This window comes from Puma concolor, unplaced genomic scaffold (assembly GCF_028749965.1).
Source record: "Puma concolor isolate L17-30 unplaced genomic scaffold, mPumCon1.1.hap2 unalloc_scaffold_76, whole genome shotgun sequence".
Lineage (NCBI taxonomy): Eukaryota > Metazoa > Chordata > Mammalia > Carnivora > Felidae > Puma > Puma concolor.
Window position 1 is genome coordinate 128,865 of NW_028240287.1, and position 24,142 is coordinate 153,006.

The 24,142-nt window shown below is 42.4% G+C and overlaps 1 protein-coding gene across 1 annotated transcript; it reads right to left on the reverse strand.

The window, feature by feature from the left end:
* Window positions 1–12,853: 12,853 nt before the first annotated feature.
* Window positions 12,854–20,843, reverse strand: LOC112869957 (uncharacterized). The gene is made up of 6 exons (XM_086696712.1): window positions 19,907–20,843; window positions 19,076–19,202; window positions 18,256–18,351; window positions 17,646–17,734; window positions 16,115–17,208; window positions 12,854–14,386 (listed from the first exon to the last, which is right to left on the reverse strand). The coding sequence occupies exons 1-6, from the start codon at window positions 20,042–20,044 to the stop codon at window positions 14,371–14,373; spliced, it is 1,560 nt and encodes a 519-aa protein (XP_086552838.1). The 5' UTR covers window positions 20,045–20,843; the 3' UTR covers window positions 12,854–14,370.
* Window positions 20,844–24,142: the final 3,299 nt, after the last annotated feature.

A 24,142-nucleotide genomic window follows, 5' to 3' on the forward strand; every position in this document is an offset into this window, starting at 1 on the left:
ATGCATGTGGCACCAGCAAATTATTTGGGGATGATTACTGTCCATGACTGTGCTTCTAAACTTCCTGAACTCTCTCCATATGGTCCGTATATACAACTATCATGAAGGTTTTTATAAACTTATTTGTCTATCAAGGTGTGGCCTAGAAATGCTAACAAGAGACATCCTGTGGCTGGTTTCATGCTTTGTAAAATCTTTTTTTTTTTTTTTTTTTTTTTAGCTCCCTTCCCAATATGAGTACATATCCTATATCCATCGTTTATTTGCCAAATTTTAACTGGTGCTACTGGGACATTACACTGCAAGGTAGTTTTAGGTTCACTTGTTTCAGGACACGTTTGTTGTGGATTTGTGACATTGATACACAGTTGGAGGTTGGAATTTGGAAATGCAGGGAGCAGTGCACCCTCATTTAAGCTGTGGCTTTAATGTATCAGTTATCTGTCACTCAACCAGGTGTCAGAGCGGCAGGGTCCACCGAAATTGTGTTTTTCCCCCTCTATTGTTTGTTTGTTTTTATTTTTCTACTGTTTATTGAGAGAGAGAGAGAGAGAGAGAGAGCCCACGTGGGCAAGCCGAGGAGGGGCAGCGAAGAAAGAGAGAGAATCCCAAGCAAGCTCCATGCTGTTAGTGCAGAGCCCAACGTGGGTTCAAACTGATAAACTGTGAAAACATGACCTAAGCTGAAATCAAAAGAGTCGGATGCTTAATTGACTGAGCCCTCCAGGCTCCCCTTGTTTGTTTGCTTTTTGACTTCAAGTTTTTATTTAAATTCTAGTTACTTAACATGTAGGGTGAGATTGGTCTCAGGATTAGAATTTAGTGATTCATCACTTACATACAACAGCCAGTGCTCATCACAAGCGCCCTCCATAATTTCCATCACCCATCTAGCCCCCCGCACCCCCCCCGCCCACCTGCCCTCCATCAGTTAAGTTTGTTCCCTGTAGTTAAGAGCCTCTTAAGGTTTGCTTCTCTCTGTGTGTCTCTCTCTATCTCTCTGTCTCTCTGTCTCTCTCTCTCTCATCCCTTCCCCTGTGTTCTTCTGTTTGGTTTATTAAATTCGATATATTTTTGAGCGGACAAGAGAATTCTTTCACACATGTTACGATGATCAGGTCCTTTTAGAAAATGAGTAATGCTGGTGCACCATGTAATTTGCAATGACCAAAAAACAAAAAAGAATCATATCTGGAAGTCATAACACTTGGGAAGAGGAGCTACAGCTTAAGAAGAGAAGACACCAAAGTCTGTTTCTCCTCTTTGGTAAATAGAGGCCAAGAAATATAGGAGCACTTTGCCTGGCCCTTGTCACTGACTTGGCTTCAGAGGGAATGTGGCCTGAATAGCATCTTGATTTTGACTTCTCATCTCCAGACTGTGAGAGAATAACGTTCTCTCCTTTGAAGCCACCAAGGTTTTGGTAATTGCTTATACAACCTCTGGAGATCAATAAGATGTCTTAACCGGAATACCCTTCATGATATTTCATTTTTGTAATTGAAAGAGTTCAAATTGACTAAATGGATTTTGGATCTTGAAGACTTAATCAAAAGAAATTAGTTTTGCTTTTTATTTTATCTGAATTGAGGAGTATCTTAGGGAAAATGCCCACAGAGCAGTGCACATTAGCCATAAAGGAAATAGCTTCAGAAATATCCACAAATATAAGCCAACCTGTAGAAATATTGGTATCCAACCTTCTCTTCCTGAGTTGACATCGGCATCACACACACACACACACACACACACACACACACACACACACACTTAAGTGAACTAAACCTCATGTTCCCAGATGGCGGAACAGCATGGAAGTTCTCGGCTTCTCTCATCCCTGAAATGCAGCTAGGTCAGCACCAAAACATTTGGGGCACATAGCTAATTGATCTGAGGATTAACACAATAATCTGCACAACTTGAGCCACAGAACTTGGCGGGTACATGGTGTGAGAGGTGAACTGGGGGAGAGAGAAGCCACAGAGGGTAGGGAGCTGTTTTTGTGGAGAGAGGACAGAGAAGGGGCAGGGGATGGGGGGAATGTAGAGGGAAAGCACTCCACCCAAAAGTAGCTAGAGAGAAAGAGTAGAAACACCCACCAGTGACTGAACAAGAAAAGGAGAAAGGAGAGGGTTTTAATACCATTACGACTCTACAAACAGGGGCGTGCAGAGTCTGAGGTTTCAGAGGTCAGTGCCTGGCCATGCTCTGGTGGGGAGGAGGGGCGAATCCCCAGGAACAGGCAGTTGGCTCCAAGGAGTCTGTGGGCCACAAGGGGAGAAGTAGTTCCCCTGCTTGGAGGGCATGTGGTAGAGGCCATATGGCTTCCCCACAGGCAAAGATCCCAGTGAGCCCCGGAGAACAGCCACGTTTGCTGGTATTAGAACAAAAATGCCAGAGTTCAGTAAAACCTGGTGCGGGCTGTGTGTTGTGAATTGCCATACTCTCTGAACCTCTGCTGCTGTGCGATTGCATGAACTTTTTCTGGGGCAAGCAGGCACCTGGCCACAGTCTCTGAACCTCTGCTGCAGCGGAATCACACGAATGTTGTCTGTGGCAAGGTGGCACCTGACCATTGCTCAGCAAGACCCTGCCCCAGAGAGTCAGAGTGGGTCCAAGCTGCAGGGGCCTCAGGAGTTAAGGGTTTGGAAACACAGCCTCATCTGAGGTAAAACTCAAGAGGAAGGTCCTGCCTGGCAGGCTGACAGCTTGGACACGGGCAGTATAGAAGCAGGGAGAGGACGGAAGCTGGAGACAGAGAAGGGGTGCTTGACTGAGGGTCGGTGAAAGCGTAGAGTTCCTGTGCCAGAAACTAGGAGGCTGGGTGAAGCCATTTACACCTCTCCTGTGCATGTGCATACATGCGCACACGCACCACACGGATCCGCAGCAGTAAGCTAAGCAGCGCCTCCTAGTGGAAAACGGAGCAGTTACACCGAGCCCTGCCCAACTGCACCAACCAAGCCCTGGAGGACCACCAGAAGTCACTCCCGCTGCTTAGTGTATGGACTATAGAGTGCTTCATAGTTTGAGTGAGGAAACTAGGGGAAACGTGAGGTAAATTCATTCGGGTTTCATTCTGTTTACTGGTCCGTCTAGTTGTGGGGTTTTTTTTTACTGCTTTTGTTTACATTGCTATTTTTTTTTCTCCCTTTTCGTTTTCTTGGATAAAGCAAGAGAAAAGCTTCTTTTCATTTTTCTTTAAATTTTTCTTGAAATTCTTTTTACTATGCTTTTTTATTTTTTGGTAATTTTTTCTCTTTCTTCATTTCATTTTATTCTATTTTATATCCTTTTTGTAGTTTTTAAACTTTTTCTTACTTTTTTTTCTTTCCCTTTTATCTCTATTTTGTCAAGCTTCTTTCAGCAACCAGACCAAACACACCTAGGGTCTAGATTCCTTTATTTGATTTTTTGTTTTTAAGTTTTAAATTTTCCATTTTATTAATTCTTTTTCTTCCTGCAAAATGACAAACGAAGGAATTCACCCCAAAAGAAAGAGGAAGAAATGACAGTCAGAGGCTTAATCAATACAGACATAAGCAAAATGTCTGAACTAGAATATAGAACCACGATAATAAGAATACTAGCTGGGCTGAAAAAAAGCATAGAATCCTTTTCTGCAGGGGTAAAAGAAGTAAAAGCTAGTAAGGACGATATTAAAAATGCTATAACCGTGGGGCACCTGGGTTGCTCAGTGGGCAGCTCAGGTCATGATCCCACGGTTCATGAGTTGGAGCCCCGCGTTGGGCTCTGTGCTGACAGCTCACAGCCTGGAACGTGCTTTGGATTCTGTATGTCCCTCTGTCTCTACCCGCCCCCCACCCCTGCTCATGCTCTGTCTCTCTGTGTCTCTCAATAATAAATAAATTGTTAAAAAAAATTTTTTTACAGGAGTAACACCCAAATCATAGGAGTCCCCGATGATGAAGAGAGAGAATAAGGGGTAGTAGGTTTTTGTGAGCAAATTATAGCAGAAAACGTTCCTAATCTGGGGAAAGACCTATCAATATCCAAGAAGCACAGAAACTCCCATTAGATTCAACAAAAACCGACCATGACCAAGGCGTATCATAGTCAAATTCACATAATATACAGACAAGGAAAGAGTGATGAAAGCAGCAAGGGGAAAAAAGTCCTTAACTGTGGGGAATAAGCTTAGGAATTCCCTGAGCTTACACCAGTGGGTTAACAAGGCATAAAGAAATAGAAAGCCACAGGATGAATGCCTCCGAGATTAGGTAAACAAGATTAGGTAAACAGGGCAAAGGCCCCCAGTATAGGACAAAGGTGTAGGAATAGGAAATCTCAAGATGAAAACATCCAAGATTAGGTAAATAAGATTAGGTATTCAGGGCGGAAGCACCCCCTGATCTAGTACAATAGCAGAAAGCTGCTTTCACATGAAGGAAGGAAGGAAGGAAGGAAGGAAGGAAGGAAGGAAGGAAGGAAGGAGGAGGGAGGGAAGGAGGGAAGGAAAGGAAGGACAAAAAGAGGAAAACAAGACTTTAGATCACAGAAGGGCAAAATTGCCCAGAGCTGAGCTAATTAGCAAAAGGAAGACGCCTTGTTGACCCTGAGGTAGCATGCTCTGTCTTTCTTATCCCCTAGGCCAGTTTAGGTAAACAGAGGTGGTGCCTCACGTCTGCTGTAAACAACCTTCTGGCCAGTGCCAGGATTTTGTTTTGTATTGACCCAAACCCCTAACAGCACATATCTTCAAAATCCCCTTTCCCTCACACCCATGAGTTAATGTTCACGATTGCATTGTCCCTTTGTGCACATCCATCATGCTTGTAAGCCTCTGATCCTGACAACAATGGAGCAAGGACCCTTACTCGGGGCTCTTGTCTCCTCCCGGACATTAGCCTCTCTCTCATTGTAACCCTGCATCCGCTCTCTTTCTGGACAAGAGAGAACTCCAGACCCAGAGTCTATGACACTTAACCTCTATGGGAAGACAGATCAGGTTCTCAACAGACCTATCCACAGAAACTTGGCAGGCCAGAAAGGGGTGGCAGGACATATTCAACGTGCTGAATCAGAAAAATATGGAGCCAAGAATCCTTTATCCAGCAAGGCTGTCATCCAAAATAGAAGGGAGATAGAATTTCCCAGACAAACAAAAAATAAAAGAGTTCATGACCACTAAACCAGCCCTGCAAGAAATTTTAAGGGGAACTCTCTGAGGGGAGAAAAGATGAAGCAAAACAAAATAGACCAAAAGTAACAAAGACTGGAAAGGAGCAGAGAACATCACCAGAAACTCCAAACTCTACAGGCAACACAATGGCAATAGATTCATATCTTTCAGTAGTCACTCTAAATGTCAATGAACTAAACGCTCCAATCAAAAGAAATAGGGTATCAGAATGGATAAGAAAACAAGATCCATCTATAGGCTGCTTACAAGAGATCCATTTTATTTTTTTAATGTTTATTTATTTTTGCCAGAGAGAGAGAGAGAGAGAGAGAGAGACAGAGACAGAGCATGAGTGGGGGAGGGGCAGAGAGAGCGAGGGAGACACAGAATCCGAAGCAGGCTCCAAGCTCTGAGCTGTCAGCACAGAGCCCGACACAGGGCTCGAACTCACAGACCGCGAGATCATGATCTGAGCTGAAGTCGGACGCTCAACTGACTGAGCCACCCAGGTGCCCCACAAGAGATCCATTTTAGACCTAAAGCCACCTTCAGATGGAAAGTAAGGGGATCGAGAACCATCTATCATGCTAATGGTCGCCAAAGGAACCCAGAGTAGCCGTACTTATATCAGACAAACTAGATTTTAAAATAAAGACTGTAACAAGACATGAAGAAGGGCATTATATCATAGTGAAGGTGCCTATCCACCAAGAAGATCTCACAATTGTAAACATTTATACCGCCAGTTTGGGAGCACCCAAGTATATAAATCAAATAATCACAAGCACAATGAAACTCACTGATAATAACGCCATAATAGTAGGGGACTTCAACACCCCACTTACAACAATGGACAGCTCATCTAAGCAGAAAATCAACAAGGAAACAATATCTTTGAATGACACATGGGACCAGATGTACTTAACAGATATATTCAGAACATTTCGTCCTATAGCAGCACAATATACGTTCTTCTCCAGTGCACATGGAACATTCTCCAGAAGACATCACATACTGGGACACAAATCAGCCCTCAACAAGTACAAAGAGATCGGGATCATACGGTGTGTATTTTCAGACCACAATGATATGAAACTTGAAATCAACCACAAGAAAACATTTGGAAAGGCCACAAACACTCGGAGATTAATGAACATCCTACTGAAGAATGAATGGGTTAACCAAGAAATTAAAGAGGAGATTAAAAAGTACATGGAAGCCGGGGTGTCTGGGTGGCTCAGTCAGTTACGTGACCATCTCAGGTCCGTGAGTTTGAGCCCTGTGTCGGGCTTGGTGCTGATAGCTCAGAGCCTGGACCCTGCTTGGGATTCTGTCTCCCCCTCTGCCTCTGCCCCTCTCCCACTCGCACTCTCTCTCTCTCAAAAACAAGCAAACATTTTTAAAAAGTACATGGAAGCCAATGAAAATTATAACACGACAGCCCAAAACCTCTGGGATGCAGCAAAGGCAGTCAGGTAAGTATACAGCAATCCAGGCCTCCCTAAAGAAGGAAGAAAGGTCTCAGCTACACAATCTAATCTGCCACCTTAAAGAGCTGGAAAAAGAACAGCAAACAAAGCCCCAAACCAGCAGAAGATGGGAAAGAATACAGATTAGAGCAGAAATCAATGATATCGAGGAAAAAAAAAAAAAAAAAACGAAAACAAATAAAACCCAGTAGAACGGATCGATGAAACCAGGAGCTGGTTTTTTGAAAGAATTAACAAATTGACAAACCCGTAGCCAGATCGATCAAAAAGAATAAGGACCCAAATAAATAAAATCTTGAGTGAAAGAGGAGACATCACAACCAACACTGCAGAAATACAAACAAAAGTAAGAGAATATCATGAGCAGTTATATGCCAGTAAATTGGGCAATCCAGAAGAAGTGGACAAATTCCTAGGAATATCTAAGTGACCAACACTGAAACAGAAAGAAAGTTTGAACAGACCCATAACCAGTAATAAAATTGAATTAGTAATCAAAAATCTCCCCCAAATCGAGTCCAGGGCCAGATGGCTTTCCAGGGGAATTCTACCAAACATTTAAAGAAGAGTTAACCCTTATTCTTTTGAAGCTGTTCCAACAAATAAAAATGGAAGGAAAACTTCCAATCTCATTCTACAACACCAGCATTACCTTGTTTCCAAAACCAGACAAAGACCCCACTAAAAAGGAGAACTACAGTCCAATATCCATGATGGACATGGATGCAAAAGTTCTCAACAAGATACTAGCCAACCGGATCCAACAGGCATTCAAAGAATTATTCACCAGTATCAAGTGGGATTTATACCTGGGATGCAGGGCTGGTTCAATGTCCACAAATCAATCAATGTGATACATCACATTAATAAAAGAAATAATAAGAACCACATGATCCTCTCAATAGATGCAGAGAAAGCATTTGACAAAGTACAGCATCCTTTCTTGACCAAAAAAAAAACAAAAAAAAACAAAAACAAAACAAAACAAAAAAAACCCTCCAGAAAGTAGGGATAGAAGGATCATACCTCAAGATCATAAAAGCCATATACGAAAGGCCCACCGCTAATATTACCCTCATGGGGGAAAAACTGACAGCTTTCCCCTTAGGTCAGGAAGGCGACAGAAACGCTTTCTCCCTAAGGTCTCACCACTGTTATTCAACATAGAGTTGGAAGTCCTAGCCTCAGCAATCAGACAACACAAAGAAATAAAAGGCATCCAAATCAGCAAGGAGGAAGTCAAATTTTCACTCTTCACCGACAACAGGATACTCTATGTGGAAAACCCAAAAGACTGCACCAAAAACCTGCTACAACGGATCCATGAATTCAGCAAAGTCGCAGGATTTAAAATCTTGGGGAAACAGGTTCTATTTACGTAATGGGTTAGAAAAATGCTTAGGGAGGAAAGCCACCACCACGGGGCGAAAACGCCCGAGGTTAGCTAGTGAGATACTGTAATGGGATCATGAAGGAAACTTGTTATATCACCTGAAGGAAATTACTTTCCAGCTGGTGCCAATGTACCTTGATCACAAACTCCACATGCCCCCAGACCCTTTGCTTCTTACTCACACAAGTTAATGATTACTATGTGACTGTTTGCTCTATGTTCACGTGTGTAAGATCTTGTTTTCTTCACGTTCACTACACGGGTAATATCTCGTGAGCTCAATGAATATGGAGACGAAACCCCTGTTTGGGGCTCTTGTCTCCTCCTGGACATTAGCCTCTCTTGTATTCACTTCTGTGTCCACTCTTCTGCTGCACAAGAGAGAACTCCAGACTCATAGTCTGTGACAAAAATCAATGCACAGAAATCGGTTGCACTTCTAGACACTAATAATGAAGCAGCAGAAAGAGAAACCAAGGAATCAATCCCATTTACAACTGCACCAAAACCCATAAAATACCTAGGAATAAACCTAACCAAACAGGTGAAAAATCTATACACAGAAAACTATAGAAAGCTTATGAAAGAAATAGAAGAAGACAGACAGACAGACAGACAGACACACACACACACACACACACACACACACACACAGGAAAAACATTCCATGGACATGGATTGGAAGAACAAACATTGTTAAAATGTCGATACTACCCAAGGCAATCTACACACTCAGTGCAATCCCCATCAAAATAACACCAGCATTCTTCACAGAGCTAGAACAAACAATTTGTATGGAAGCAGAAAAGACCTAATAGTCAAAAACAATCCTGAAAAAGAAAACCAAACCTGGAGGCATCACAATTCCAGACTTGAAGATGTATTGCAAAGCTGTAATCATCAAGAAAATATGGTACTGGCACAAAAATAGACACTCAGATCAATGGAACAGAATAGAGAACCCTGAAATGGACCCGCAAACGTATGGCCAACTAATCTTTGGCAAAGCAGGAAAGAACATCCAATGGAATAAAGACAGTCTCTTCAGCAAATGGTGTTGGGAAAACTGGACAGCGACATGCAGAAGAATGAACCTGGGCCACTTTCTTAACACCATACACAAAAATAAACTCAAAGTGGACAAAAGATCTAAACGTAAGACAGGAAGTCATCAAAACCCTAGAGGAGAAAACAGTCAACAGCCTCTTTGACCTTGGCCGCACCAACTTCTTACTCAGCTTGACTCTGGAGGCAAAGGAACCAAAAGCAAAAATGAGCTATTGGACCCTCATCAAGATCAAAAGCTTCTGCAAGGCAAAGGAAACAATCAGCAAAACTAGAAGACCACCGACGGAATGAGAGAAGATATTTGCAAATGACATTTCAGATAAAGGGTTAGTATCCAAAATCTATAAAGAACTTATCAAACTCAAGACCCAAAAAACAACTAATCCAGTGAAGAGATGGGCAGAGGACATGAATAGACACTTTTCCAAAGAAGACATCCACGTGGGTAACAGACACACGAAAAAATGCTCAACGTCATTCATCATCAAGGAAGTACAAATCAAAACCACAAGGAGATGCCACCTCACACCTGTCAGAATGGCTGAAATTAACAACTCATGAAACAACAGGCGCAGGTGCAGGTGCTGGCACAGAGGTGGAGAAACGGGAACCCTTTTGCATCATTGGAAGGAATGCCAACTGTCAGCTACTGTGGAAAACCCTATGGAGGCTCCTCAAAAAAGTTAAAAAATAGAGCCACCCTACAACCCAGCAGTTGCACTACTAGGTATTCAAACAGTACAAAAGTGCTGATTCTAAGGGGAACATGCACCCCAATGTTTATAGCCGCACTGTCAAGAATAGCCAAATTATGGAAAGAGCTCAAAGGTCCATCGACTGATGAGCGGATAAAAGAGAAGTTGGTGTGTACACACACACACACAGACACGCTGGAATACTACTCGGCAATCAAAAGGAATGAAATCTTGCCATTTGGAACAACGTGGATGGAACTAGAGTGTATTATGCTAAGCGAAATAAGTCATCAGAGAAACACAAACATCATATAATTTCACTCATATACGGAATTTATGAAACCAAACAGGTATGCCTAGGGACAGGAAATAAAAGATAAAAACAGAGAGGGAAGCAAACCATAAGAGAATCTTTTTAAAGTTTATTTATTTTTGACAGGGAGAGAGAGAGACAGAGCATGGGTGGGGGGAGGGGTAGAGAGAGGGAGACACAGAATCTGAAGCAGGCTCCAGGCTCTGCTGACAGCACAGAGCCCGATGCGGGGCTCGAACTGACGGACCGTGAGATCATGACCTGAGCCGAAGTCAGACGCTCAATGACTGAGCCACCCAGGCGCCCCTAGAGAATCTTAAATAAAGAGAACAAACTGAGGATGAATGGAGGGATGTGGGTGGGGGGTTGGGCTAGATGGGTGACAGGCATTCAGGAGGGCACTTGTGTTGAGCACTGGGTGTTGTATGTAAGTGCTGAATCACTAAATTCTGTTCCTGAAACCTGTACTGCACTATACGTTAACTAACTTGAATCTAGATAATCATGTAAAAAAAATCATCATCTCTTCTAGTGACAGGCTGTGTACTGTTTGGCAAAACTCGTAGCGCAGAAAGAAGCTATGAAAATCTGATTTTTCTCAACAGCCATGAATCCCCAAATCACTAAATGGGAATGAGTCCCATATTAGTCCTTCCCATAAATACATGTAGAAGTCTGAGATGAGAGAGAGAGAAGGGGGGGGGGGGCTTCTCCTCTTTCAGGAGGACAAGGCAGTAACTGGCTCCTACTATTCATTTAGAAATGACTAATATCCCTTTCATATGTGGGAACACTGAGAATCTAATTATCCTGTGCTTTTTGAAGGGTATTACAATGCCTTTCTCAGTTCCCCCACTTTATCGCTTGGGCTTTTGTGTGAATATTTCATATAAACATCCACGAGTTCACTAATTTGGTTTTCTATTTATTTTTTTTTTAACTTTTTAAAAGTTATTTTGAGGGAGAGAGAGAGAGCATAAGCAGAGGAGGGGCAGAGAAAGGCAGAGAGACAGAGAAAGAGACAGACAGACAGAATCCCGAGCAGGTTCTGCGCCATCAGCCCGAACTGTGAGTCATGACCTGAGCCAAAACCGAGTTGGGCACTTAACTGACTGAGCCACCATGCGCCCCACTAATTTGGTTTTCTATGTAAAGTCTGTTAACCTCCTCCATTAATTTCACTTATAGACCAGAGTTTGCTAAAACCAGAGCCATTGCACTTGTCTCTATTCAAATATATTTTTATTACTTTACTCTATTTAACATAATTATTGTAAATTCCTTTCTTCATGACTCCAATCTAAAAATATGCATGGGTTTTTTGGTCTTGTCTATATTTGTCCTCTACCCCCACCCCCCATCACGTTTCCTTACTTTTTTTCTTGTATACCTGAGATTTTCTTCTTCCTCTTCTTCTCCTCCTCCTCCTTCTCCTTTTTCTCCTTCTTTTTGAAGATTTTACTTTTCAGTAATCTTGATTTCCAACATGGGGCTTGAACTCACAACCCCGAGATCAAGAGTTGCATGCTCCACCGAGTGAGCCGGCAGGGCGCTGCTCTGAGATCTTCTAAAAGGGAGACGCTGGCACTGATGTTGTTTTACATAGAGATGGTGACTATCCCCTTCCTTAGGCAGACAGAATTGGGACACATCACATTTTCCCCATTCGGTAATCGGAATGCACTCTGCCTGTGTTGCCACTTTGATTGGAGTGAATCTGACCTTCATGCCTTCACGTTCATTCTTCTAAAATCACTGCAGATGTCTTCCTGCTGTTGGAAGTAATCTCCCAAAATCATGGGATTGTATTACACCACCTTTCTTGCCAGTCCCGACCTAATAGCCTGTAAAGAAAAGCAGCCCCGTTTGGGGGGACTCTTGCTGATTTCAAGCTGCCACGACAGTCTATGTGCCTATCAGCTTGTTTTTATTCCCTGGTGATGTCTTTCTCCCTGAGACTGTCAGTGTCCATACTAAGCAATTTCTTCAGGTGTGGAAATGTCTGGTGATCTCACCTCCACTAACGAAGGCTTTTACCCGGGTGGAATCTCAGTTCAGGTAATCCTTTCTGGTTCCACAACGTTTTAGACTTTAACAAATACACCTTTTAAGTGAATATTTAATTTCTACTGTTATTCCACCTCTACTCACACCTTATCTGGAAGCAAAAGCCCCAATATTTTGCATGCACAGAATTCAAACTTATTTCTACCAAGCCCAGAAAGGCTCCATCTTTTTTCCTGGAATTTCATTCTCCCACCCCCCTAATTTTCAATTGCCTCAGTAGAAAACCCAGTGTGGATGTGCCAATCATCTCATTGGATTTCCCTAGTCTCATGGATTGTACCTCAAAAACTCCTGTTTAAACAGGTAACATGACAAATCTTCAAAGATCTGTATATTTTAATCAGGTTTTGATGTTGCTTTTTATGGGTAAGACCAATAAAATCTACTCAGTCATGGCAGAAACTGAACTTCTTTTACTCCAAATATTTTTTATTTCTATTTAATTTTTTTTTTAACGTTTATTCATTTGTGAGAGACAGAGCACAAGCGGGGGTGGGGCAGAGAGAGAGGGAGACAGAGAATTCAAAGCAGGCTGCAGGCTTCAGGCTCTGAGTTGTCAGTGGGGCTCGAACTCATGAACCGTGAGATCATGACCTGAGCCGAAGTCGGACGCTTAACCGACTTAGTCACCCAGGCACGCCAAGTATTTTATTGTTTTAAATTTATTTTTGGGAGAGAGAGAGAGAGAGAGAGAGAGAGAGAGAGCGAGCCTGCACAAGCAGGCGAGGGGTAGAGAGAGGGAGACACAGAATCCGAAGCAATTCCAGGCTCCAAACTGCCAGTGCAGAGCCCAATGTGGGGCTCGAACCCACTAACTGTGAGATCATGACCTGAGCCAAAGTTGGACACTTAACCGACTGAGCCATCCAGGTTACCCCTACTTGAAATATTTTAACGCAAAGAATGCTTCAGTATTTGTATGTATACAACATTTATATGCAAGTTTTAAGAGCAGTATGAATCTTCTGAGGAAAAATCCTCAGCTGACAGTTTGGACTCATACTGAATCCTTCATGCATTCTCACGGGACCCTGGCTAAATTTTCTGCATTTTTTTCTACCAAAAAAATTTTTCTTGGCTGATATGTTTGTATCAAACACTTAGTATGCAGATCCTTAGGCTCCACCTGCCTCTTACACAATACACCAAGAACGAGCACTGCCAGGCTCTGATGGGCATCAGCACACATTCTGTGCCTTGAGCCTCTCCCCTCTCTCTAAGCCCTGGGTTGTCATGTTGATGGCAACATGTGAAACGCCTCAACACCAAAACACACATGCACAGCCAGATTCCCTTTATATGATGACTATATGTGTGTCACCAATTCTGTGTGGTCAGAAAGTATATAGTCATATGATCTGTATACAGTTGTGTGTCCCTGCGTTGTCTGCCTGTGGGGGTGTTGGCCATTATTGTGTCTGTTGAGAGTGTGGTCAGGGTGGAAGGTCTACATGTGATTGTCAGAACATGTTATCAGATTGCGTGTGTGTGTCGAGGGCGTTTTGTTCACCGTGGGATCAGTGCATGCAGGAGGTGAAAAGCAAGGTCTGCCTGGCAACAGTTCAAACCCCGGAGCACCAGCGAGTCCATTACAGGCCCACAGGCCACTGGGGAGCCTGGGAGAAGGGAAAGTAGCATCGTGGCATCAGGCCTGTGAGACTTGTTAGGGCCGTGGTGAAGGAAAAGGCCAGATCCTGACCAGTGTGAAACTGGAATCCAGGGTCTGAATGGTTCAGAGATGGGGAAATCTGTGTGCACCAGTGACGGGGGCTGTGGGTGGCAGAGTTGTTGAGTTCGAACACACCGTTGCGGGGCAGTCATCAAAACATGTAATGGAGGGGCACCTGGGTGGCTCAGTCGAGTGAGCATCTGACTCTTGATTTTGGCTTAGGTCATGATCTCAGTTCGTGAGTTTGAGCCTCACATCGGGCTCTGCACTGACAGCGCAGAGCCTGCTTGGATTTTCTCTCTCCCCCTCTTGTCCCTCCCCTGCTCATGCTCTCTCTCCTTCTCCCTCCCCAAAATAAATAAATATTAACAGTTTTTTTTAACTATTATTTTTCTTCAATCGTTTGGTGGCCTATGATGGCACCTTTTGAGGCAGTGGCAGAGTGATCACACTCATTCTGGAGCTGCGGGTTGGATTCTGAAAAGTGGGAGAGCCAGAATGGAGAGTTCCTTCCAAAGTCAGCTCTCCCAGGTCACGCTCTGTAGTGCCTGGCCAAGAAAGGAAAGGAAACATTACTTGTCCCCATTGCCACCTGAAAACAAGAGCTGCAACGAGAGGCAGATGAGTGTTTACTTGGGATTAAAGATTTGCAGTTTGGGGAGCACCGATTCCAGCAGTAACCAGAAACGTGTCCTATCTGTGGGGTGAAAGCAAGGGCTTTATAGGAGAAAGAGGAAGAGGGGCAATTACATGGCTTGGGTAAAAGAGAAAAAAAAAATTACTCATTGCTACTAACAGGCAGTAACTATGACCAATTCTGGAGAATGTCTCAATGGAAACTTGCCAAGAGTATGTTACTCTGCTGCTTTGGGATGAAGTGTGCAGTGTACCTCTGTGAAGTCGTCCATCTCATCTAACGTGTCACTTACGGTAGATGTTATCTGATTTTTGTCCAAATGATTCGTTCATTGATGGAAGTGTGTATTAACATCCCCCTTCTACTGCATAACTGTCTCTCCCTTGACTTCTGTTCGTATTTGTTTTATATATGTAGGTGCTCCTATGTTGAGTGCAGGAATATTTACAGATGTTATATCCTGTTGTTGAATGGACCCCCTTATTGTTAGGTAATACCCTTCTTTGTTTCAATGGCATTTTAAAATGAAAATTCATACAGGGTTCGGTCACAAACTATCTATATAAGAATCTTTAATTCATCATTACGACCTACATACGTGGTTAACAATATGTAGTAATGACACATCATCTTGTGTTCTATGTTTTTCAGTTAATATTCAAAGACACTTTCTAGTTGAATCCAATCATCATAATTACTATTGCTGCATGAAAAATAGGACCCTGACCAACATAATGGCTTTTTCAGCAAAACTTTGCTTCATATGCAGTTCCAAGAACCAAAAAAAAAAAGTTACAAAATTCTGAATTTAGAACTGCCAGATGATGTCACAATGCTACCCTTCTTACATTTTTATAATAATAGGCTGTTAGGCAGAATTATAAATCAATGTCTAAATTGTGTGTTAAGACTTTCTTGATAAATGTTTTTCCTAGTCAGGGATTTCTAATGCAAAGTCTAACCTTTCATCTGATTTTAGTAATGCCATATATACAGTGTGAGAAACTACATGTTGACTAAGGAATTAAAAACCACTTAGGCTGCCATTCGTTTACTATAATACAGAGTGTGAAGCTTCACTTGCTTATAATAGATTTTCTACTAGTCAAGTTTTTTTCCATGCATGTAACAATGAATAACTTCTCCAGCATTAATTTTTCTGTTATTCTCCTACAGTGACCTCCATCTATAAAGATTTTCCTGTGTAAATTCCCACTTAAAGGAGATTAGATTAGTATTCATACTGGATGTTCTTGTGCTACCTATGACCAGAGACCAGCTAATGTGTCTTCCTCTTTGATTATAAATATAGGGTTCCTCCAAATGTAGTTTACTCATGTTGTGTAAGGAGAAGTTAAAAATGAAGGCATTTCTGTAATGAATATGACCATGGAACTTCCCCCACCTGAGTCCTCTGGCTGGTTTCACATTAGTAATGTGGCTGAAGGCACTTCCATGTTCACTCACTAGAATTAGAGTGAGTTCCATTATGGTCTCTAAGATCAGAGCTTATATCAAAGACTTTTCCACATAGATGACATGTTTATGGTTTCTCTCTAGTGTGTTTTCTCATGTGTTCTAAACCAAGAGCTTTGAACAAAGGCTTTTTCACACAGATGACAATGATATGTCTTCTCACCAGTGTGTTCTCTCATGTTTTCGAAGATTAGAGCCTTGAACAAAGGCTTTTCCACATAGATGACATGTATATGGTTTTTCGCCACTGTGAGTTTTCTCGTGTCTTCTAAGACAAGAGGTATGATCAAAGGCTTTTCCACATAGACGACATGTATATGGTTTTTGTCCAGTGTGAATTTTCTTGTGTTTACTAAGATCAGAGTTTGTAACAAAGGCTTTTCCACACAGATGACATGTATATGGGTCCTCTCCAATGTGAATTCTCTCATGTCTTCTAAGACAAGAGCTTCGAACAAAGGCTTTCCCACATAGATGACATCTATATGGTTTCTCTCCAGTGTGAGTTCTCTCATGTTCTCGAAGATAAGAGTTTTGAACAAAGGATTTTCCACATAGGTGACATGTATATGGTTTCTCACCAGTGTGAGTTTTCTCATGTTTTCTAAGACAAGAGCTTTGAACAAAGGCTTTTCCACACAGATGACATTTATATGGTTTCTCGCCAGTGTGAGTCCTCTCGTGGTCTCGAAGATTAGAGCTTGTAACAAAGGCTTTTCCACATAGATGGCATTTATATGGTTTCTCTCCACTGTGAGTTCTCTCATGTTTTCTAAGACAAGAGCTTTGAACAAAGGCTTTTCCACAATGATGACATGTATATGGTTTCTCTCCACTGTGAGTTCTCTCATGTTCTCGAAGATTAGACCTTGTAACGAAGCCTTTTCCACATAGAGGACATGTGTATGGTTTCTCTCCAGTGTGTGTTCTCTGATGTTGTTTAAGGGAACTACGAACAAAGGCTTTCCCACATAGATGACATTCATAAGGCTTCTCTCCAGTATGAATTCGCTTATGTCTAGTTAAAGATGAAAAATACCTGAAGCGCCTCCCACACTGATTACAAGCAAATGGATTCTCTCCTGTGTGACTTATTTTATGGGTATGAAGGTTGGCGTTTCGGGTGAAGTGTTTTCCACATTCATTACACTTATAGGGTTTGTGTCCAGTGTCAGTTAAGATATGTTGCGTAAGTGTGTAGGTGTGAATGAAAACTTCATACCCACTATATACAGAGAGGTCTTCTGCATGATGTTTCTGCTGTTGGAAAAGAGATGAGAGACTGTTATAGGACTTCTCCCAAACATGTATACACCCAGTTCTCTACCTATGAATTCCAGGCTGGCCATTCAGTGGTAATCTCCAACTAAAACCTTCCCCAGATCACTTACATGCACATGGGGTGTTCATCACTGACATGCACAAACATTTTTACCCTTGGTAGCATCTTTATTGGAGGGCTGAGTGTTTTTGAAGATATCATTATGTGTCATGCCAATAAACCATGGTTATGCAATTATCCATTTCTCAGAACAATTATAGCTTAAATCCAGGCTAATTTCTTCCCCAGATTTAAATTGTGAATCACATTCTGTGAGAAGGTACTTATACTAATTGTTATGTGATTCTACAACTGATGACTTAGGCTCCACCCAGGTCTTTGAACATGAATAGGCAAGGTTCCTCCTCATGACACTTACTATTGTCCAGCAGTTAGGTGGGTCCTTCATGTAGATATCTTGCATAGATATTATTTCTTGCTTGTTATGGCTTTTTTTCATGCCTAATATAATTGAGGAAAAAAAGAAATAAACCTGAGAAACACCTTGAGTAGACTAGGGGAATTAAAGTGTTGACAAGCTCACAAGACCAGGTAAGCACACATGACCAAATAATGTGAAATTGAGGAAAATACTGGTGAATAGACATACATTTTAGAACAGTATCAATTAGAACAAAACTCAATGTTTAAGTTAAAGAAAAATAAAATAATGATGGGCGGTTGCAGAGAATATCAGAGTGGAAATCCTAAAAGAAGGACACTAGAAATCATGACACAGACCACAATGTGAAATTTCACCTCCAACGAGGACAGGAACATTGCTTGCCTGAGGTGAAATGTAAGTACAGGTACATGAAGAGAAACTGATGTGTGAGAAATAATGACACAATGTGAGGAATGCTGTCTCACTGGCCACTCACAGTTTCTGAAGCTGTCGTTCACTCAAGGAAATCTGCACTGACATCAATAAGACCCTGCTTACTCACTAGCCTTCTCACATTGAGCGCATGTCTGCAGCTCACCTGGACTCCAGCCTTGGGGAGGTCCTCTTTCTTCCCTCCACAGCTCCCCTCTTTGCTCCCACGGGGAGATCACATCTGATCTGAAGAAATGACACCCTATATCAATGGAGAATGGTATGTGAATTTGCAGTTCCGTGCTGAGACCAGCACCTGATATACTACTGTACAGGCAGCTGAGGAAGAACGTGAGTGTGGAAGAACAGCCCAGAGGATAACACCTTGAACACTAAAAACATTGATAAAGGCTCTCAGCCTGACACTGCACCCAAAGACAGTATGATCTCTGGTTGCTGATGCTCCTGCCCAAGCTGAGAGAGAGCAGAAGGCTTAGTGTTTACATCCAGAAGGAATTAAATGTTCTCACAAGGGGATTAACACTATTTTCAAGGGAATACAATACACATAAGCTCCACCAGAATATTCTGTGGAGTTTTATGTGGAAAGTGATACAAGATGTTATATTTTCTACCGTGCTCACCATTCCCACACTGCTTAGGACAGAAAAATATTTAGGATGTTTATTTATTCATTCAAAAAATATGCACTGTATTCCCAGCATTGTTCTGGGTCTTGGAGAAAGTGCAGTAGATACACACTTGTGGCCAAGAAGTCTGTATTCAAATTATCATGTAATACACATGATGAAAGTATAGAAAGTTACAAATTCCATCTAGTATTCAGAAATGCTACAAAAAAATATCAGTTAGAGCAGACAGCTGTATTAGAATATGTGGAAGCTCTCCTGGATACAAGGTTAATAAACAAAAAGATGGATAGATGTATGGAAGGATGGATGAATGAACAGATGTGACCGACTCACCCACAGAGACCAGATGACTAATGTTTTCCAGCGTCACATCTCTGTACAGCATTCTCTGGGATGTGTCCATCAGGGCCCACTCTTCCTGGGTAAAGTCTACAGCTACATCTTTGTAGGTCACAGATTCCTAAAATATCAGATATTGTTTCAGTAGGGCCAGGCTGAACAATCCCTAGGGGGCAGCTGTCACATGATAGTGATAGCAGATGGGGGAGCTGTATGTATAGAAAACTGACTCCATTTGTGGTTCAAATCAAATGTTCCTACTGTGCCGATCTGCTTTCTGCCCTTCAGACACATTCAAACGGAAATACACACACAATTACTTTATCATAAAGGAATGTCAATAGGAAATAGCCTGGAAATTTTCCAGTAAGCTGGCAATTTTGATGCCCTGGGTGGCGATTATAACCTAGGTTAAATAGTAAATAGTAGTGAGAAGCACCTGGCTGGCTCAGTTGGAAGAGCATGTGACTCTTGGCCTCAGGGTCATGAGTTTGCACCCCATGCTCACTGTAGAAATTACTAAAAAAAGAAAAAAATATATTTGTGTGTATATGTATATGTATGTGTATACACACACACACACACACACACACACACACGCAGATATACATACACACACACCCACCTATATATATATGTACTGGGAGTTCCAATGAGGTAATGCGCAGTTGCTTCTTTTACAGCAAACACTTCATACGTACAAATGAAGGTATATAAACATTAAAGGTAGACACCTATGAAGCAATGCCCAGCATTCTGCAGGATGAACAACTCTCATGCAGAACTTGAGGTCAGCAAGTCGCACCTCTCATGTTACAAACTCACTTGTTCTTTATAAGGTATCAGGGCAGACAGGTCCTGCGGTCCGGTTAGGGGCTCCTGAGATGGCTCGTCCGAAGGATGGCCCCACAGTGATCTCTCCTGCAGTGAGCTCTCCATTCTTAACAACAATGATGACTGCATCAATCCTCCGTATGGTAATCCTGTTTTTTCTGTTGAAAGGCAATAGAATCCTCTCGATTACTTGTAGCCTCTCTAATCCTTCTAAAATTGCAACAGGATTCTAAATTTGACTCTAGTTTTACCCACATTCTGCCAAATACAGAGTTAATTTTTTGAAAAATACTCCCTAGGCACTGTTTTCAGATTTCCAATTTTAAAAAGTTTAATTGTAACGAGGGAAAATGGGTGAAAAGGGATAAGGGTAGTAAAGAGGATTTAGTCATCCTTGGAAGTTTCCAGATTAGTCAAGTGTATGTTACCAAACCTTTAGTAAGCTTAAAACTGAGGGGAAAAGAAATGATGGCTGATTTCCTCTCTCACACAAAAGTTTCCTGTACTCTCTGGAAAACTGCAGAGCTGACCTGCTCAAAGGCCCGCCTCCTCAGTGGAGCGTAAACTGCTGGTCTTGCTCATCTCTATCACCTGTCACCACGTGCCGAGGTCACTGCAGCCACTACCATGGCCCACGGGTAAATCACCCACCAACCAAGCCCATACACTGCATGAGGAAGGAAAACTCTGCATATTTCTTTTCTGCAAGGACATCCTTAAGGAGCACGAGATGCACTGGTGTAAATGCTGGAAAGGAGACTTCTTCCTGATCCATCCCTGACCAACAAAAAGTATCCGCGCGTCCTGGCAACAATGAACTAGAACCCAGACCCTTGAAAACTGCCTGGATGCACTTAGAAGACTTGGGCCAAGAGAAGCATTCCCAGCCACAGGCAACAGAGGCATCATTCGGAGAAGGATCGCATATCCACCCACATGCAGTTGCATCACCAAGGGTTCCGCCACCACGTCTCTTCCTCCGGATTTCCACTCACAGAGAGTGCAAACCGTATGCAGGAAAAGCTGGGCAAGGAGAGAGAAGCCAAGAGACTCCAGTGTTACCCACAATTCCCAGACCCCCTGGTCACGAATCCCTGATGTGCCTGCATGCAACCCCCCAGCTCCCCCTACAAGAACACGCCACATGCCCTGAGACAATTGCGGGAGCTCTCACTTCTGCTTGGATCAGAAGTGACAAGGCTTTGGCTACTGCTGCTCGTCAATAAGATAGGAATATTCTTTTTTATTTTCATACGAGGCAATGAAAATCATTATTTCTAAGTTAACTGCCAACTTTTTCATAGGGATATTTAATTCCCTCCCTGAACCCCAAACCTAAAAAAAAGTGCCTGACTTAGAAAATGTACAATGCAGAGGTTTTGTTTTATGAGGGAATATATTTGTTCAATCTGACATTTTAGTAAAGTTGTAACTGGAATATTGTCGTATATTAGTCATCACCACAAATGACACCCCAGCATTTCATAAATCGTATATTTAAACATATTGGTAAAGTCTGAATTCTTACCAAAATTTTGTTTGTACTTAAATGTATTTCATGGAAAAATGATATTGTATCACAAACAAAAACAGACATAACTCACCTCCTTACACCTGGAGTCCAAAAAATAAGGAAGACAAATTCAAAGTTTAATAATAGGACTCTCTGCTTGGAAACTTAAGAACATTCACTTAACTAATCCTCAGAATAGATCCTGCTGTTTTCAGTACAGTCACTGTTATGGACCGGATGGCAGTGTCCCCTCCAGCCTCACCCAAGTCCGTATGTCAAAGCCCTAATTCCCCATGTGATGGTACCTGGAGGTGGGGCGTTTTGAGAGGTAATTAGGTTTAGATGAGGTCTTGAGAGGAGGTCCCCGATGAAGGGACTGGAGTAATTCTTAGAGGAACACACCACAGCTCTCTCTCTCTACCAAGTTAGGACCCAGTGAGAAGGCAGGCACATCAAGGATACTGAATCTGCTGACACCTTGGTCTTGGGAGTTCCCAGGCTCCAGAACTGTGAAAAACAAATGTCGGTTGTTTAAGCCACCTATGTGTGCTATTTTATTATTGCAGCCCAGAATGACATGGACACATGACACAGTTTCAGGAAACTTTAGCAAGATGAGGAAAGTACATGGCTAAGGAATGATACAGCTAGGATTTCAGTTGTGTTCTGTTTCCCAAACTCAGATTTCTAAACATGGTCCTCTTAAGTGGTATAGCCCCCTGCCAGGTCTTACCAGGAATGCCCTGTCGGATGAAGAACCGGAGATCCCTCCAGCAATCAGAGCCTCTCCCTTTCCAGCTCATCCACTGACACCACTTAAAGTCTATCAGCCCCTAATTCCATCCCTTTTATTGCCCACCTCAATCCCCATGCACTCTTTTCTGCATGCATGCAGGACAGAAAAAAAAAAAAAAAAGCAACTTTATTCCAACTGCATACACGGGACCTATCCCAATGCCTGGTTACATGGCTCGTGCTCAATAACATCTGAGACAAAAAAGCATATTTTGTTAGTTCCGCCTTCTTACCTCCCTTATACGTCCATTTCTTCCACCCACTTACCGACCAACACCCTGTGACAGACAACAGTCATGGATTTCTCAAAACCTAAAAATTCGTATAAATAGTTTTCTTCACCCCAACAACTAATGTTCTGACATTGCCTGGGTGTCCAAGGATTCAGTTCATTCTGACACCATCTTCCTGGAGTCAGCATCAGATCCCACAAGTTCAAAGTCTTACCCCATGAGACTTCCTCTACTTCAGATGCCAACCATAAATGTAGTGCCCAGACTGCCCACATTTTCTGCCGAGAGCATTGTGGATTCAAGGGTTCCCACAATCCCTCAAATTAGGCTTGGCAATTTTCTAGAATGACTCCTAGAATTTAGGAAAACACTTTACTCAGTTTTACTGGTTTATTACAAGGATGAACAGTCAGATGAAGAGGTACACGGGGTGAGGTTCAGAAGGGTCCCCAGGGTAGGATCCATCAGTCTCCATGGAGGTGGGCAGGATTACCCTCCAGCAGATGGAAGCTCTCACCAGCCTGGAGGTTGGTCTCCAGTGTTCAAGAGTGATTCTAGAGCTCAACCTCCAGCAACCACTCCCCTCTCCAGAGGTTGCTGGGTGGGGCTAATATCACTTACAAGCACAAATTTCATTCCTAACACTCTCCAGCTTTAACTTCTTCCCTGCTTTCTCACTGGCCTTACAAGTAGGACCTTTAGACCTGCCATCGTCTTCAGAAATCCACTAGCCTGCCTCCCCGTCCAGTCCACCCAACTCACCTGACTGTAGTTTGCTCTCAGTCCCTGGGACACAAATGGTTTGGCTTCTTTCAGCAATTTTACACAAGTTCTGTTACCAGGGGAGGGGGGAAAGTCTCTAATAGTGCTCCTGCCTACCTCCATGGGGAGTCCTAAGGCTTTGCTCAAATAAGTTTTTAGGAAACTGACTAAAACATCTGTATTTTCTACAAGTTTTCCTAAAAGATATATCCTTTGAGATTCTGTACACAAAGTTTTCTTGTTTTTTAAAAATTTCTTTAAATGATCTCTTCTAAATGAGCCCTTAAACAACGCAGGATCTGACCACGTATCCTTTTTACTCTCTAATAGAGCTCCACTCTCTGTGTGGCACAAGCCTGGTCCACAGTCTCCTACCGCAGACACTCCTTTCTGATGAGCAGAAGCCCTCATTGGCTCAAGGATGGTGCAGTGTGATGAGGCTGGCAAGACAGGAACGTGTCAGAGAACCAGGGAAACGAGAACCTGATTACCTTAAATTCCGCTGTAAAAATAATGCTCCCTTTTGAGAGTTACTATAGGTTCACTTTTATATTTGATACAAACACATTAAGAAGAAAAAAGGGACAAACTGTTCTTTTGGGAACCAAATGCCTATGCCTGAAATGAAAATACATTGCCTGAGTTTTCTTCACAAGTAATTTATTCTTTTATATATGAAGACAGATCCTAAGACGTATATACTGTTTCGTATTATTCAAAAATAGTTGAAACACATCCTATGTATGGGAAAATGAACATTGGAGGTATAATTTATTCATGGAACCTATCACATTTTGTGCGTGTAGAGCATGGCAGTCGGTAGGATGTCAACTAAATCTGACTTGGAGAAGAGGAAGGGTCTGCTCTAGGATCTCATTTGCTTGCCTGGAGATGAAGAGGAGGGGGCTGCTGAAGGCGGTGGCC